General features: G+C 31.6%; 1 protein-coding gene across 2 annotated transcripts; it reads right to left on the bottom strand.

Annotated features, from left to right (window-relative positions):
* Nucleotides 1–5,852: 5,852 nt before the first annotated feature.
* Nucleotides 5,853–15,806, bottom strand: LOC134699105 (uncharacterized). 2 transcript variants are annotated; one of them, XR_010103526.1, is made up of 3 exons: nucleotides 13,189–13,323; nucleotides 6,536–6,649; nucleotides 5,853–6,093 (listed from the first exon to the last, which is right to left on the bottom strand). XR_010103526.1 is itself a non-coding variant. In XM_063560795.1 (3 exons), exons 1-3 carry the CDS (start codon nucleotides 15,792–15,794, stop codon nucleotides 5,926–5,928), a joined length of 357 nt encoding a protein of 118 aa, XP_063416865.1. In that variant the 5' UTR covers nucleotides 15,795–15,806; the 3' UTR covers nucleotides 5,853–5,925. The 2 variants fall into 2 exon arrangements, 1 of the variants encoding a protein (XP_063416865.1); XM_063560795.1 differs by lacking the exon at nucleotides 13,189–13,323 and adding an exon at nucleotides 15,720–15,806.
* Nucleotides 15,807–16,702: the final 896 nt, after the last annotated feature.

Raw genomic sequence — 16,702 nt, 5'->3', positions numbered from 1 at the left:
GGACTAAAGAACTTTTCCCTTTAATTCAGTTATGTCAGAAAGTATGAAAGTGTATGTGATTTCTATCATAAAAATTATCTGTATAATGTTATATTTATTTCATGTTCAAATACGATTATGAATCATATAAAATTGGTAACAGTGACCATGTTGTCTGTCTGATTTGATTTAAGTGATTCATTTTGTCCAAAGTAGTTGTGATAAGACTGGGCCTCGGATTAAGTTGAATTGAGAAGGCTTAGATTCTTCTGTTTTTATTGTCTTTGATCGCATAATTCTGAAAACTTATATACTATTGACTTTCAAAGGAGAGGAACGAAAGATACCAGAGGGACAGTCAAACTCATAGATTGAAAATAAACTGACAACGGCATGACTTAAAATATAAAGACAAATAGACAAAAAATATTACAGTAGACATAACAAAGGAAACTAAAGACTAAGCTACACGAACCCCACCAAAAAGTGGGATCTGCATACCCTTAAGCTTCTGCCTGAGGTATGAGTTTGGTTCATTGTTGAAGGCCGTCCGGTTACCAATAGTTGTTAATTTTTGTGTCATATTAGTCTCTTGTGAAGAGTTGTCTCATTGGCAATCATACCACATCTTCTTTTTATATAAACTGTTACAAAATGTGTAAATACAGAATTTCTCTGTTAATATCTGCAGCCGACAGCATTTGTTTACAATCAGCCGGAAACCTATTTTTATGAAAGCAATGTCTTATATCGAATCAATTATAATTCTTAAACTATGTTCTTATCGATGATAAACAATGAATAAACATTTAAAACAATTCAATAGAAATATGTATGTGCTTTTGTATTCTATACTATTCGTCCCATTTACAGTGCAACAACTATAGCAAAAAAATGACCAGTGAACATCCTGAAAAGTGACAATTACATCAAGAGTTTGCCTGAATAAAGCAGGTTTGTGAGTGTGTGGTCAAAACTTCATAACCTCTGACAGTGGTGTGATATCACAATCAGAACTGCTGTATAAAAAAGAGGAAATGCTGTATACGGTCAAAAATATTGATTTGCAACTGGTCAGCCAGCAACTTCTAATGGTTTTTTTTAAATATAACTAGACGTCACTATTCTCCTTGCTTATGACATCTTTTTTATAAATCCAGTACTATTATTCATAGAAACTGAGGAAAACATATTCATAGAACTCACACATTCATTTCTACGCCTATAAGTCTTACCACGAACTTTGATTACCTGATATATATATATCCGTTCCGATAACGTTGATATCATTCAATAAAATACGACAGGAATTCTATCATTCTGAATTAGGACACCTATTTATGTCTTTCGATTTCCCTACTATCAGGTAAAAGAAATTAAAATGACTTAAGTCCGGAACTTTAATGAGAGTCCGTTTGAAAAAAATACACAGTCAGTTTCCAAAGAAATTTGAAAATGCATCTTCATTGAATATGACTGGTTATTCAACATAAGAGATTGTGCAATTTTTGTTGTTGAAAACTATAAGGTTCCTACTCGCGAATTTTTGTGTTAAGTAAACATACAATTGGGCCAATACTATAGTTTACTTTCACTTTTACTGTAATATTGACGTTATAAGTGACTTCTCTTCTATGTACGGGCTAGTTTCTGTGTGCTTGATTCGGGTATGGGATCTCATCCAAAGTGACTTTGAACAATGCAACATAATAAGAAGTATTCATCTATGACAATTTTCAATCCACAGAAAAGTTAACAGTAATTATAATATACCGGGCAGTTGAATGCACGAACTACAAACACCAAATTTCTTCGACAATTAGTTCGTGTTGCTCAGACTTAGTTTTTTCTATATTATGTTTTGTGAAGTGTACGGTTGTTTGTCTTTTTTTCTTCTTTTATAAGCCATGAAGTTGTCAGTTTATTTTCGACTTATGATTTTCAATGTCCCTTTCGCCCCTCTTAGATATACAAAAAAAGAAGAACAACAACGAACATCCCAAGGTTCAGATAAACTGACATGTGGTCAGGCCCTTTACTAAAGCACATAAGACAGTGCATAGTGTAGCTACCAACATGATAAACATGGAAATGAAAGACGCCCCAAAATCAAATAAGCAGTCTCAAAATGCACTCACTTCTACAGGAAGCTGTTTATGGTAGTTATAGCTAGTTGTTGAAAACATACTGCAACTAAAGGAAAAAAAACAAGTATGTAATAAAATATTAGTTAGTTGTGTTGTTTGGCCTTTCAATACAATTTAGTCATTCTTCAATCGCTTTTTGTACAGTTTTTAAGTTGTTATCATCTTATTTATTTATTTTTTCTTCAATTAATTTTCTTCTTACGTTTTACAGCAATTTGAATAATTCCTACGCCTTGCAATTTTCCTAATGAAATACAAAAAATGAAGTTGGGGAGTAGATATGAGACTAAGGGAAAAGGATGACGAGCCAAGTCCTCATATTTTGTCATACTTTATTATATCTACAAGTAATAATATAATTATTATATATATATATAATCTAAATTTATTTATGTAAAGATGTTGCAAAATTGTGTGTGCATAAATTATGTTATTATAAACTTGAAAAACATAAATTCTCAGCATTATTCGTTTTAAAGTTTTCTCATTCTGACTATCTGAAAAAAGTAAGGTAGTACTTTGGCTAATTTCTTATTGTGAATGTTAGAACAATTACTAGTATGGCAAGTTCCAAACAAAAGTAAATGATTTTTTTAAATTTCTTATTTATAAACACTTTCTGTTTCTGTTTTCAAGCAGATTTGATAAAGCGAATGGTTTTATCTGAACATGTAATAGGAACTGATATAGATTATCGATATGATATTTTTTATTATTATTTAATGCGAGTTTGTATTTGTTACAAAATACATTATGTACACTAATACCATATCTTCTAATTTAAATTAAATTTTGATTGTTCAGTACACACTGTTGATTAACAGTTAGATATTTACTTTAATAAAGAAACAGCTTATGTAACTAAAATATAATTAAAGTCAATTACAACATGTAGAAATGATTTTATATCACCAAGTTACTACCAGCTGCTTATCGTTGTTTTTTTATTTGTTTTTAGTTTAGGTTCAGTATTTCTTTATTTCAGATTAATACCATGAAAAGAAGTGTAGCTGTAATAATGCTGCTGGTTTGCCTTTCGGGTATAACTTTCTTTGCCTTTCGGGTATGGCTTTCTTTTCCTTTGAGTAACACTTTCTTTGCCTTTCGGGTATGACTTTCTTTGCCTTTCGGGTATGACTTTCTTTGCCTTTCGGGTATGACTTTCTTTGCCTTTCGGGTATGATTTTCTTTGCCTTTCGGGTATGACTTTCTTTGCCTTTCGAGTAAGACTTTCTGTGCCTTTAAGGTAGGCTTTCTTTCCCTCTCGGGTAAGATTTTCTTTGCCTTTTGTGAAAGAATTTATTTTTCGGGTTCTACTTTTTTAGTCTTTCGGGTTAGACTTTCTTTGATTCTTGGGTAAGACTTTTTTGCCTCTTGTGGAAGACTTATCGGGACCTTTTATAGCCGACTATCCGATATGAGCTTTGCTCCTTGTCGAAGGACGTACGGTTACCTATAGTTGTTAATGTTTGTGTCATTTTGGTCTTTTATGGATAGTTGTCTCATTGGCAATAATACCACATCTTTTTTTTTATAATTTCTCTGCTTTACAGGCAAGACTTAGTTTGTCTTTCTTTGCATTTTGCGTAAGACTTTCGTCGCCTTTTGTTGTGCAGTTCTTTGATGATCATTTGGTTTTAATATTAAATATTTGGAAATAGTTTTGCTTTACTTACTACTTGTGATGCAGCATACCAAAAGACGCTTACTCTGTCGATCGAGGCACTCAGTCTCGCTCTTATTTGAGTAACATTTGAGAAATTTACCTTTTATACACGTCTTTACTAAATATATAGAATTATACAGCATTTGACTACATTCATAGAATAGCAGTCATAAGTGAACACTTGTGTTATCCGCGATAACATAAGGGGAAACGCGTTTATTTCATGATGTCCTCCTTTTTCGTTGTTTGTTTTTCTAAATAGCTTTGAATATTTGTGCTGTATTTCTACAATATTTCTTTGTGTAATTCTAAATAATAGTACATTTTCTTAATAAATTCTTTCAGACATGACCATAAACCAAACAGAAGGGAAAAAGATTCAATGTAGATGGGGGGGTGTCCGATAAAAAAAAGATGGTCACCTCTGTTGTGATCACTTAAGGCAGGGCTGTATTGGTGGAAAGTGTACAGGGTTCCTTAAGACTAAATGTGAATGTGATTGCCCTGCTTGGTATGTATAGATATAACATAAGAAAACTTATCTACATTTGAATACAAGTAGGCGTATACTTTAGTACGACAGCAACTAATGGCACAAATAACCCATCGACATATAGAGGCCTGTATGCAGTGTGTAACAAATAGCTGATGCATATACCACAAAATGTTAAGCTTTGATTCGTCCCAAATTTAAGATATTGTGAATAATCTAAAAATTAAAATGATCAAATTTATATCTTTTAATGAAACAACAAAAACGTTTAAGATAAATAAGACAACGACTGTATACGTTTCTGAATTTGACATACTTTCATTCTAATTTACATTCAGATCCTATCGAAGCTTTGCTTTCAATAATCTGACAATCCTCCATTTTATTTTTTGTTCTAATAATTATTAGCCAATCAAATTTCACCCTTCAAAATTTTCCTCGGGGTGCAGTATTTAAATAATTTTACTTTTTATCCGACAAAGCCAGCTGAGGATCCCGAAAAATATTATGAATAGAAAGTAGAATAGACCGTTTTCAAATCAATGTAAGAACAGCTTCTATATAGTTATCAAAGGTACCAGGATTATGATTTAATACGCAAGACGCGCGTTTCGTCTACATAAGACTAATCAGTGACGCTCAGATCAAAATAGTTATAAAGCCAAATGAGTACAAAGTTGAAGAGCATTGAGGAGCACTGAGCATTATGTTGATCAGATTGATATATCATAAAATTGAAATAGCATCGATGTGGAAAATACTTCTGATCATTTGTATAAAATGAATATACAATTTGTATTGACAGAATATTATTATTTTCAATTATTTATCAGAGTGGTACAATATGGATAATTGTTAATTATTGATATTTTCTTTTTACTTAGATAACAGAGACAATCGAAGATATTCAAACCATAGGATTTAATGTAAACGTTCAATTTGTAAATTGATTTCAGTTCTTATATTATAACGATTCCATTAGTTAGTCAATTGTTTATGATCCTCCTTCTTATAACTTGCATATCAAACTAAAGAACATTTCCCCTAATTTAGTCCTACCAGAAGTTATATAAGTGTATGTAATGTTTATAATAAAATATTATCTATTTAATGTTATATCTATTTCATGTACAAATATCATTTTTGAATAATATCAAATTAGTAACAGTGACCATAAAGTCTGTCCGTTTTGGATTAAATGATATATTCGTCCGAAGTAGTTGTACTAAGGCTGACCCTCATTTCGTCTCCTTTAAAAAAACTCCATATAATTACTCTAAACGGATTTATTTACACCAAGACTTTATGAAAGTAGGGTCATCGACTCACTTTTCAATAAACTGAAATGCGAGTTATCTGTTGATAGAATATTGTCTGTAGCTCAATACTTGACACATTGCAAGCATTATACATGTATAAAACGGTAGCATTCACGCCGATAAATTAAGGGGGCATAACTTACATTGCAATTCGGTCCTTTAGTATAAAAAATCAATTCGAAAAACTTTTTCAGTACATGTCTGCTTGCGACTAAAAGTGAGTTATACGTTAATTATTTTTTATTATAAATATTGGCTAACTACATGCAAAAATAATTTTGTACAGTTGGTACATATTTTATTGTATTAAAGTCAAGCTTCTTATTTTTCTTTCCGTTGTCGCAACATGATTGGCAGTGATCGTTTTGATGGTGGATTTCTCTTCCTTAACATTTGTTGTCTGGCGTATTCCAAAAAGTAAGGTTTATATGTTAAAAATAACTGCATATCATCTAGATCTTCTGGATTTACCTCAGCAATATCTGTTAACTGGAAGTACAAAACAATCATATTACGATCTTACATGTATAAATATTATAGTATATCGATGTTCAATTTATGTCCCAGGTTTAAGACAAACATATGGTCAGGAAGTTTCCGATTCAAAAGATATTTTTTTCTTAGATACACGAGAGTAGGATTATGATAGGGTTCGAGGTTCCCAATTTATTAAATTCCTTGTCTCTTTTTTTATTGTTGTTCGTCTCTTCGTCGTTTTTCAATATAACGACTCTCTCTTTAAATATTATTTGCTATCAAAGATTGGAAATGTTCATTTATTGAATAAACTCATTGTCGGAAACCACACGTTTACTCATATGTGTTTTAATCTGCTTCATTTTGGACTGTGTAGGATAGTTCCCTTATTGGAAATAATACCAAACCTTATATTTCATAACATATATAAATGATTATACAATATCATACATACCTCGTCCTCTCGTCTTGTCGGGTGTTCTGGGCTTTCAAAAAACCAGCCATGTATACAGGAAATGTGAAGAGAAAGGACTGCCAATGAGATCAGTATCGTTGTATATTTCATTGTCTTTAAATATAAAACAAAAATCTGTCGATCAGTCATTAACATGATGTATATGATAAATTTGAAAGGTCCGTTTTATGAGTATATATATCACGAGAACAATTGCTTTAATATATTTGTATTCTCTTGGTCTTGGTAACCAAAACTCTTCATTTGTTGTTTTCTAAACTTCTAGTGTAGAGCAAAACGACTTGAAGTATTTAAATATATGTGTTGATAATTCTTTATTTATTCACAATAAAATATTATTTACACATGCGCTGAATAGGCAATCTTTTAGTTGACCTTTAATAAAGATTGGGTTCTTATGTGCTCAGACTGAGGTCAATATGTTTGTTTAGCTGAAAAGTATAGAATTTCAACATTGAAAAATGAAACAAAAGCGATGCAAGGAATAACAATTTCATTGACTGATCTGACCAACGAAAATCATTCTTATACAAGTAAAACCGGGATGTACAATAACTTGAAATTAAACAGATCTAAAAACGAAAATCGTAATTTTGTGATTGCATTTACGATTTACGTGTTTTCTGTCCATATATAGTTTAAATCGGGTTGTGTGACCGTCAGTCGTCTGTGGTGGTCACCTCGGAGGATAATAAGATGGCGCCTTTTTTTTTTAAATATCAACGAAAAGCTGATACCTACATTATATAAAGTGTCCTTGTATAATTTTTTCTTTGGACTCTTTTGAAATTAAAATATGTGTAAAGATTTTGTAGCATTACAAACACGACTGGTAGATTTATTTTTGGTGTTTTCACCACTTTTAAGAAACTCTGTTCAGATTTGACGTTAAAATGTCCGAGTGGAAGTTATTAGCGATGACACTATGTGTGAGAAGACAATATCATGCATATTTTCGTTAAGCTATGTTAAGACCAGGAAAAAACAACGAGGAAAAAAATATAAGCCGCTTTTTTTTGTTCTTATGTCGCTCTAAATCATCAGTACCGATCAACATCAAATTTGATATCAATATGCAGCAAACCCGATAATCTAATTTATCTTATCTCCTATACATTTCTGCGAATATGTTTGGTTTAGAGAAACCGCGTGGAGACCGTGTATATTCCATATTAGGTTAGTAAAGTTCCATAGTAGGCTAGTAGTGGAGTTGTGTCCCTTTATACAAACAACACGGTGGTGGGAAACAAATCTTAAAGCTTTCAACCGCCGATTAAATGAATAATGAACGATTGAAATTGATTCAATACTACACATTTAAAGCTAGCAAGTTGTTATTGTTTGAATTTGATTTTGAATAGACTTATGGAAGTTGGTTCATAATACTAAGAGATCAGTATTTAAGACGTGATCAACTTTATAGGCCACTAGTCTAAATTTCACATTTTAGATAGACGGTAAAATAAAGTCGTTACATAGTGTGCTAGTGACCTAATCCGATAAATATGGGGTCAGTAAATTCCGTGCAGGGATTCGAGCTTCGCTCTCATCCCATATGGAATTTACTGACCCCATATATATCGTATTAGGTCACAAGCGCACGATGTTGCTTATATTATGAAATAGCAGTCAGTGTGTTTTGGTTTAGAAAAACCACAGTACTAGGCTGAGTAAATGTCCTTGCAATAAGGAGCCACAGATCAGCATCATCAGGAAACAGCAAAGAGAAAATATAAAAGGGGAAGACATTATCTTTAGGAAACGTTTTTATTCATAATATGCCACCTTCAGATAAGATATGATATATTATGTCTTTTAACAAAGACTCTTAAGACAATCACAGTAATGATGACAAATTACAGAAATACATTTCGTCTGCCTCTTTTACGGAGAACAAGTACATTTTTTCAAATTATTGAAAATCTAGCAATTTATTGCATGATTTATTACTAATAATGTTGTCTATCTCGGGGTTTTGTTTTCGTCTTCTGATTTATGCCAAGGCGTGTTCAGTTTCGTTTAATGATGTTTTGGATGTCACATTATTTTTTTCTGTATTTTATTTAAATCTAAATCAATAAGTTCTTTCAGCCAATCGTTTTTATACAACATTAAGTCTCTAAACGAACATACGACGTCAGAGAAAAATCATCATTATTGAAGTACAATTGCTATTATTATCTTCTCATGATTGGGTAATAAATTTGTGTATCTTCCTTCCTATAGAAATGTGATATTGAATTTAAAATAAATTGGGAATTGCACATTATTTTACTACCCAGAAGGAATTGATCACAAAATGATTAGCTGATTAAAATCTCCAACTTTACGTTGCTGTATATAAGTCTGCTGGTGAAATCATGACGACCTTTTACAAAATCACGTAATGTTGGTTTTATTGCCCTTTTTTTCTTTGCATCTTCAAACTATCATCATCCTGATCCAACAGGTGAATAATTTGAGTCGGTTTTGTTTATGTCATAGTCATTTTCATTGTGATGATTTCAAATTTTGTGACATATGAACAGAAAATAGACGTTATAATAAATATATGTTGCTGCTGATAAGAAACGTTGCTTTGTTGTCACATACAGTCTACATGTATCTCTTACTGTTCAAATCAGGTCATGGTAATGAAAAGAAAACCACCCATGTTTTCGGGACGTAATGTTCTACCTTGAATAATATTAAATAAAAGAAGAAATTTATATTGAATAGATGACGACCGTTGACGACGGGTCAAAATGGTTAGACATAAAAAGGATGTCACATTGCCTTTAAATTACACAATTTAGCAAAATTCACATTTACGGATTTTCAATTTCAAGATTTTAAGAACAAGAAACACATTGAACTATATGAAATAGTATAATGCGCTTCGTTTTTTGTGTTGCTTGGCTTGTTTAAACGATGAAAACAAAAACTATCAAAATTAGAAATAAAAATTATTAACACAAAAAAGCAAATGTGGTAAAAAAAATATTTATCTAGGAAAAAGAAAGGTAATAGTAGTATACCGCTGTTCAATAATCATCAATGGATTTAACTGAAACAAATCATGTTCACAAACCAAAACCAAGGGTAACACACCAATTATAAGCAATAACAAAACCATTAACTGTAACAAAAACAAGCGGCAACATGCATAGACACGGACTTATTGAAAACAACTACCATAAGAAAAACCTCCCGCTTATATGCCATTGTTGAACATACCTCTTAAATGGCAATATCACCTGCCACGAATACAGTACAAATAAATGCAAGAACACTCATGGCAGAGAAAAACACAAATAAACAACGTAATAGAACATATTAACATGTCGGCCACCTAAAATTATTTAAGGACAGTACACAAGTACAGCAAAATAGAATTATGAACTGTGTGTCACAAGAATGTATCAACGCCACAAAAAGAGACGTCACTTGTAAATTTTGAACAGTTGAATATAGAATTGTATTGATAATGGTGTTATTGTTTAAAACAGACAGCATCATGCCCAAACGGAAACATCTTAAAGACAAACGAACGGTCCAAAAACACAAAACACTCAGAACAGAGAATAACACAAATAAACAACATAATAGAACATATTAAAATGTCGCCCGTCGCCCACAAAATAGCAACAATCATCTAAAATTAATTGAGAACAGTCCGTAAGTACATCAAAAACAATTATGAACTGTGTGTCAAAAGAATGTATCAACGCCACAAAAAGAGACGTCACTGGTAAATTTCGAACAGTTGAATATAGAATATTGATTAAGTTTGTGCTGGTGTTATTTGATGCAGTTTTTATTTGTTACAAAAATATTAAAATAGAATTGTGTTGATAATGGTGTAATTATAAAAAAAAACAGACAGCATCATGCCCAAACGGAAACATCTTAAAGACAAACAACGGTCCAAAAAACAATTCAGAAAACAGATGATTGGGAATTATGAATCCCACCAAAAAGGTGTGAATTGACATAGCGTATCCGAAATTATTCATACTATTTTTGTAAAAGGTGCATCGAACTGACGAATCTGCAAATACATTGAGACCCTAAAGCTCATCATATAAATTGGAGAATCAACGTTAGAATAGCTATTGGCATAAGTGGAAGCGAATTCAACAAAATAGGAATAATCTAAAATAGTATTAAAATATAAAAATAAAAACTTTTTAAGTTGAAGCTTACCATAGATCACTTTCAAGCAAACAAAATCAACAATACGATAGCCAAAAATAGATGCTTTCGGAGCTTGATGAACAAAATGGGTTTAAAATAATAACCGAAAGTTAATCAAAGGTCAACGTTTTGCCTGAAAGTTGGAGAAGGAACCTTAGTTTCATACAAGTGAGAGATTTAGTGAACTTTACGACCAAGTTAAATCTATATTTTCTACACAAGAAAGGCCTGTACGAGTAAGAAATATGACAGTTGTTTTCCATTCGTTTGATGTGTTTTAGCTTTTGATATTGCCATTTGCTAAGGAACTTCGCTATTTAAATTTTACTTTGAGTTCTTATTTGTTTTAATTTATTTTTACTTTTCTTAACAAATTTTTATTTTGAAACATTTTACCTTAAGAAGTTATATTAAGTGTAAGATATTTTAAAATAAAAGAACTCATCTTAATCAGTATTAGACGGGGAATAAATTGACTCTTTTTTGTCAATGAATGATTTGACAGTATTTAGAAACAGTGTTATGTACGCAATACAATTATCACCCGCTTGACCTGGTAGAATACATGTGTTATTAAATAATACAGTCGTCTTTTTAATTAGTTTTGTACTTCTCCCTGAAGGAACTGGTAACACAACTGTATCAATAACAACTTATCAAATTTGCTCCCAAAAAATGTAAACCAAGTTATCCGTAATTGCTATGATAATTCGTGAACAGGAAAACGATCTGGTTAGAAAGTACATGAATATAGAATATAAAAAAAAAGAATAAGCCATTCATCTTTTGATCTGAAATAACAGCAAAACAAAAAACAGATAATAAGTGGTATGTGTAACGGTAAACTTATCATATATACCAGGATTAAAATTCATTATCATTTCGCTAAAAAAAGTAATAAGATCAAATACTTTACGAATTTGAAGAGTATAGATGACTCGAAATTCCGAAACGTTTTGCCAAATAAAGCTATATATATAGCAACATGAACATATTCTTTAGGTACCGATTTATTTTATTACTGGATGTATAATACACAGGAAAATCAAAATACGTGCATGTAGAAATTCACACCAATTGTATAAATGATACACAGCGAAAAACAATACTTAATATAAAATGAGCAGCACGAATCCCACCTAAACCCCATGGACGACCTGGGGTGCATCGGAACGGTTGTAAGATCCTGCTTCACGTGTGACAACCGTCGTGTTGTAGATGGACGTTGCATATTCTTTATCAAATCTTATTTGGGGAAAGCGATGAAAAGCGAAAAGATTGAGGCATTAAAAATTCGAGAAAAAATCATGGCTTTCTGTGACACAGAAACCCGTAACGATAAACATATATCATAATGGTGTACATAGCATATGTTAGAAATGTACACTTGTATATTATAAAATACTCAAAACATATATTTAAAATACCAGTACAATTAACACCACAATTAATTCCGGCGTTTAACCATTTTTTTAAAAGTAGTCGAAATCAATAAAATGGAAAAAGTAATCGAATTAGAATTGTTACAGACACAAACTCATTTTCTTTAATAATTTCAAGGGCTGAGCTGTTATCAAACAGATACAAATCCATTAATTTTTCGCGTTTTTCCTTAAAGTTTGGTCAGCTTCGTAGAAAGACCAAGAAGATTTGGACTTTCAATAACCCTTGCATTTTAACCTTTTAACTAACCTTATCCACGTTTCAGTGAGTGCTTATATATCCCATTGAAGCTGATATCTATGATATTGCCAATGTAGAATTTTTGCGTCAAATCTTCCTTGATTTTGTTAACGAAAGTGACACAGATAAACGGATTCCAACAAGAATCTTTGACAAAAAAATATTTGATTTCCTCTTTTCCAATGACAACTTCCAATTTCCTATCTCATTTAGATATTTGCCCCTTTCTTAAAAACTTCTCAAGCAGACTAAGCCTGCTGCTCAGTATGAGCCAATGCTCTGTGTTGAAGGTCGTATCTTGACCTATACTGTTTACTTTTATAAATTGTCACTTGGATAGAGAGTTATCTTATTTTCACTCATACCAGATCTTCATATATTTGTTAAAAAGAAGATGGCTGCAATAGACAATAAATACCTTGAACGGTTACCATCACGAATTGGTTGACGGACACGATGTGGTAATGTCTTACCTCAATAGCGACATATGTTCACGATCTTTGATCTTAAGATGTCAGTATATATATTGTAGTCTTATCTGTAAATTTAACGGTTGTGCTATCTGTTTGTGTATGGATTCACATGGTTGTTAATGTCTGTATAGCAGGAAACACTAATCCTGTTCCAACTTCAAAGAAATACTAATATTCACGAACTCAAACACCGTTTATTCACTCTCAAATATGTTTAAAATATAAATTGTTTGCCTTTTTTACACTGACATGCAATGAAGTATTGTATACAAAACAATGTGATCTTAAACTTATACTTACAGCTTTAGAGATGTTCACTGCTCTGTTTCAAACTTCGAGATAGAGGCTTGCTTTAGTTCCCCTTTTATTTAATATTTGGAATGTACGTAGGTTAAATCAACCATTTATGGCAACGTAATATGTCCGCACCTGACTTATTAAAGGTAACTTCTGCTCAGGGAATAAGTTTATGATTTTGATCATGTTGTATGGAGATCTAGTGATTTCCCAGAAGTCAGGGTGTTGATTATTTTTCTTCTAAAAACTCGATATATTTGTATATCTGATAGAAATCCTCAATAATTTCATTTATAATACAAGGAACGAAAATAAAAAATATGTCTAATTGAAAAATTGGAGTTTTATTACTTTCTAAGAATAATGAAATTTTAAGGAAAGTTATATACCAGTATTTTACTCGATGCATCATTTCTTGCTAGAATATATAAAACTGTTAGCATGAACTAATTTGTATAATATTCGATTTTTAAAAATAAATAGCAATGGTTATAAATAATTAGAAGTATTAAAATGTCCCAATAAGGAAGAACAATGATTTTGATTAGTTTTATCTAAATGGATGTTTTAAACTTTTTCACACATAACTGTTTAATGTAGGTGTGCGTTTATTAATTTTAAAAAAGTAATATCTTTTATAAGGAATTTGGCCACAATTTTAATAACACGATTTTGACTCTTTACTTTTTTTCATTGATTAAGATAAAACGTCATTTTCCATGTATAATAACGTTTAAACAGGATTTGAAATGATAGTTTCAATTGGCTTGTTTTTACAATAAGCGATCTCATTTAAAGTCATATGAAACGAGTGTCAGGAGAAAAATAAAGGCATTCCAATTCTTGAACTAGTGCATACAAACATCAGAAACTTAGTCTTCTGTGCACGATTTTATCATTTTTTCGCATAAATTTCGTAAAATCATTTCTTTTCAATCGGTCAGTGTTGTTGTGAAAATACGATTGTCACCTATTTGTCATCTATCAACAAAAAGCATGGATATTGAGCACGTGTTTAACATGTACAATCAGATATAATAGTCTACTTGAAGGACATCCATGCGTATTATGATCACCGGATTTCTACGAGATGGGTCACACTGATGTCACTGTGCATACAGAAAATATGTCGGGGAATTGCTTCCTGGAAGCAAGCAATTAACATAAAGTAAATTTCTTCTAAATATGAACAAAGGAGTAGGTTTAGTAAGACCCCTTTTTGGCCCAAAAAAATATAGAAGTTTTACAAAATTGTGAAAATGTAATCTTTTAGCTATTTACTGGAAAGTAGAATGCTTCAGCATCATAAATATGGGCTGTTTTTGACTATACAATGCACATATATCGGGTACTGGCATCATAAAGTCATGCTAAATTACTTAAATCTTAACAATTTTAGTTTCCGCCTTAAATGAAAGTGGCCGCATTCGTGTTCATTCATGATCTTGAAATCTTAGTTGTATTTGATGATAATACATAACATATTTAAAGGTTGAGGATGAACACGGATGCGGCCACTTTCATTTTTGACAAAAACATCTGAAAAGTGACGTTTTATGGCATATTTGGTAGATTTTTCATATTTTAGCTTGAATCGGAGCGTTTTTAATGACTAAATCATTCAAAATCTTTAACATACACGAACTGAATCAATTGAAATAGACACTTAAGTGTTTAAAAAGTGTCCAAAATCTTTCTTTAGATTAAAACTGAAATTTGAGGCCAAAATCGGCCCTTACCAGACCTTCTCCTTTAAGAATTTTCTTCAGAAAAACGTATATGTACATAAGTTTTATAAGGAAAACTGTCCATTGAGTTAAAAAGAAACATATGCATCTCTATTTTTTTAATTTGAGGTTTCTTATCATTTAAAGTAGTTTTGGACCTTTGGTAAACTCAAGGGGATGTGATACAGTTTCAAGGGAGTTAACTCTTCGTTTTATGGTATGTCAAACTCCCTAGCAGGTTCAAATCCCTCAAAAAAGTTGCTTTCGAAGGGAAGTCATGCGAATAATTTTCCGTAATAAAAACCTGCTCGAATGAAATTTAAAATAAAAGATATTAAAATAAAAGATATCCGAATTACACATCAAGCCAAAGGGCAAGTTTTAACCTATCTTTCGATTTTTAAATTTTTGAATTATTTTAAGAAAATAAGGTGTCGGCTTCCTCAGGGAACGTTGGCTTTGAGCGTTCCTGGTGAAGGTAGATCCAGAATAGCGCTTTAGATACAAGAAATTATTAAACGTGTTGTTTACAGTTTTTAGTCATTCAGCTGTTGATCTATAACAATTCTTTGTTCTTCTCATCTGAATTTATTTGGTTAAAACCTGAATGTGGTCTGGTATTAAACGTTTCTAGTAATTTTTGCGTAAACCACGTTGTCGATATATAAAGAGCTATTTTCTAATTAAGAATAATTCATGCAAGCCTTGAATTTGTTAGTAAAGTAATGATCAGCCCACTATGCAGACTTGCTGAAATCCATAAATATAAAAAGAATGCAATAAAATAGAAACTAAAACATAACCTACCTTAAAAATCCATCTCGATTTAATATTGTTCGAACTTGGAGCGTTCAAGTAGCAGAATAACCTTCCGCCCTGCATATCATCCTGACGTCATCACTTCATGAAGACGTGCAATAATTACAACCTATAAGTTATTAATGTAACTATAATATGTTTAAAATGTAATTGGATTAACTAAAGATGACGTTTATAAAAACAAAAATTGATATGAATTAAAACAACCTGAAAAAAATGTCACTAAAACCCCAATTAACTAAGCAACAAAAGTACAAAAAATACGTCGAGTTCCACCTGGTCATTGATTATTAACCAGGTGTATTGATTACAACTGGTCATAGATTATCGACTTAATTGTAATAATGGTACCTTTGATAACTAATTATTGTGTTTTTGTTTGTCAGGTCGAATATTCAAAAGTTAATAACACACTTACTTTGGTTTTATTATTACTCGCGGAATACCAATTTTTTGTAAATCAAATATTCACGAAAATTTGTACCAACGATAATAAATGAATACACAGTAACCAAACAAAAATCTATATCTTAATACTTCGTTGGAATGGCACACTAAATTTTTTACAGGGTAAAATAAATAACACATATTTGTTGTTGTGTATTATTCAGATCAAAATGTGTCCCAAAGTTGATTATTAGTTGCAGAAAGTGTCACTTTTGACGATTTTTCGTCCTTTATCTTGACCCTGAAAACCCAGGGATGTTAGTAAAGGTATCAAGCTGTAGCCTGCATGGAAAGTGGACCCAAGTTAACAAATTGACCCCAACAGTTGTTAGGTGGGTATGAATCTGATCTTGTCTACAGAAGGTCATTTGGACCAAAAATACGGAGTTTCACATTTATTTCCTGATTTTTGACTTCAAATGGACCCAAAACTGGCAGTAGTCGTTTCCTATGTGTATTTCAATAATAATAACGATCAGTAGTTATATGCCTGCGGGCTGGCACACTTTTTGCAAGTTTAAGGC

Source organism: Mytilus trossulus, unplaced genomic scaffold (genome assembly GCF_036588685.1).
Source record: "Mytilus trossulus isolate FHL-02 unplaced genomic scaffold, PNRI_Mtr1.1.1.hap1 h1tg000024l__unscaffolded, whole genome shotgun sequence".
Lineage (NCBI taxonomy): Eukaryota > Metazoa > Mollusca > Bivalvia > Mytilida > Mytilidae > Mytilus > Mytilus trossulus.
This window is presented reverse-complemented; position numbering and strand designations above follow the sequence as displayed.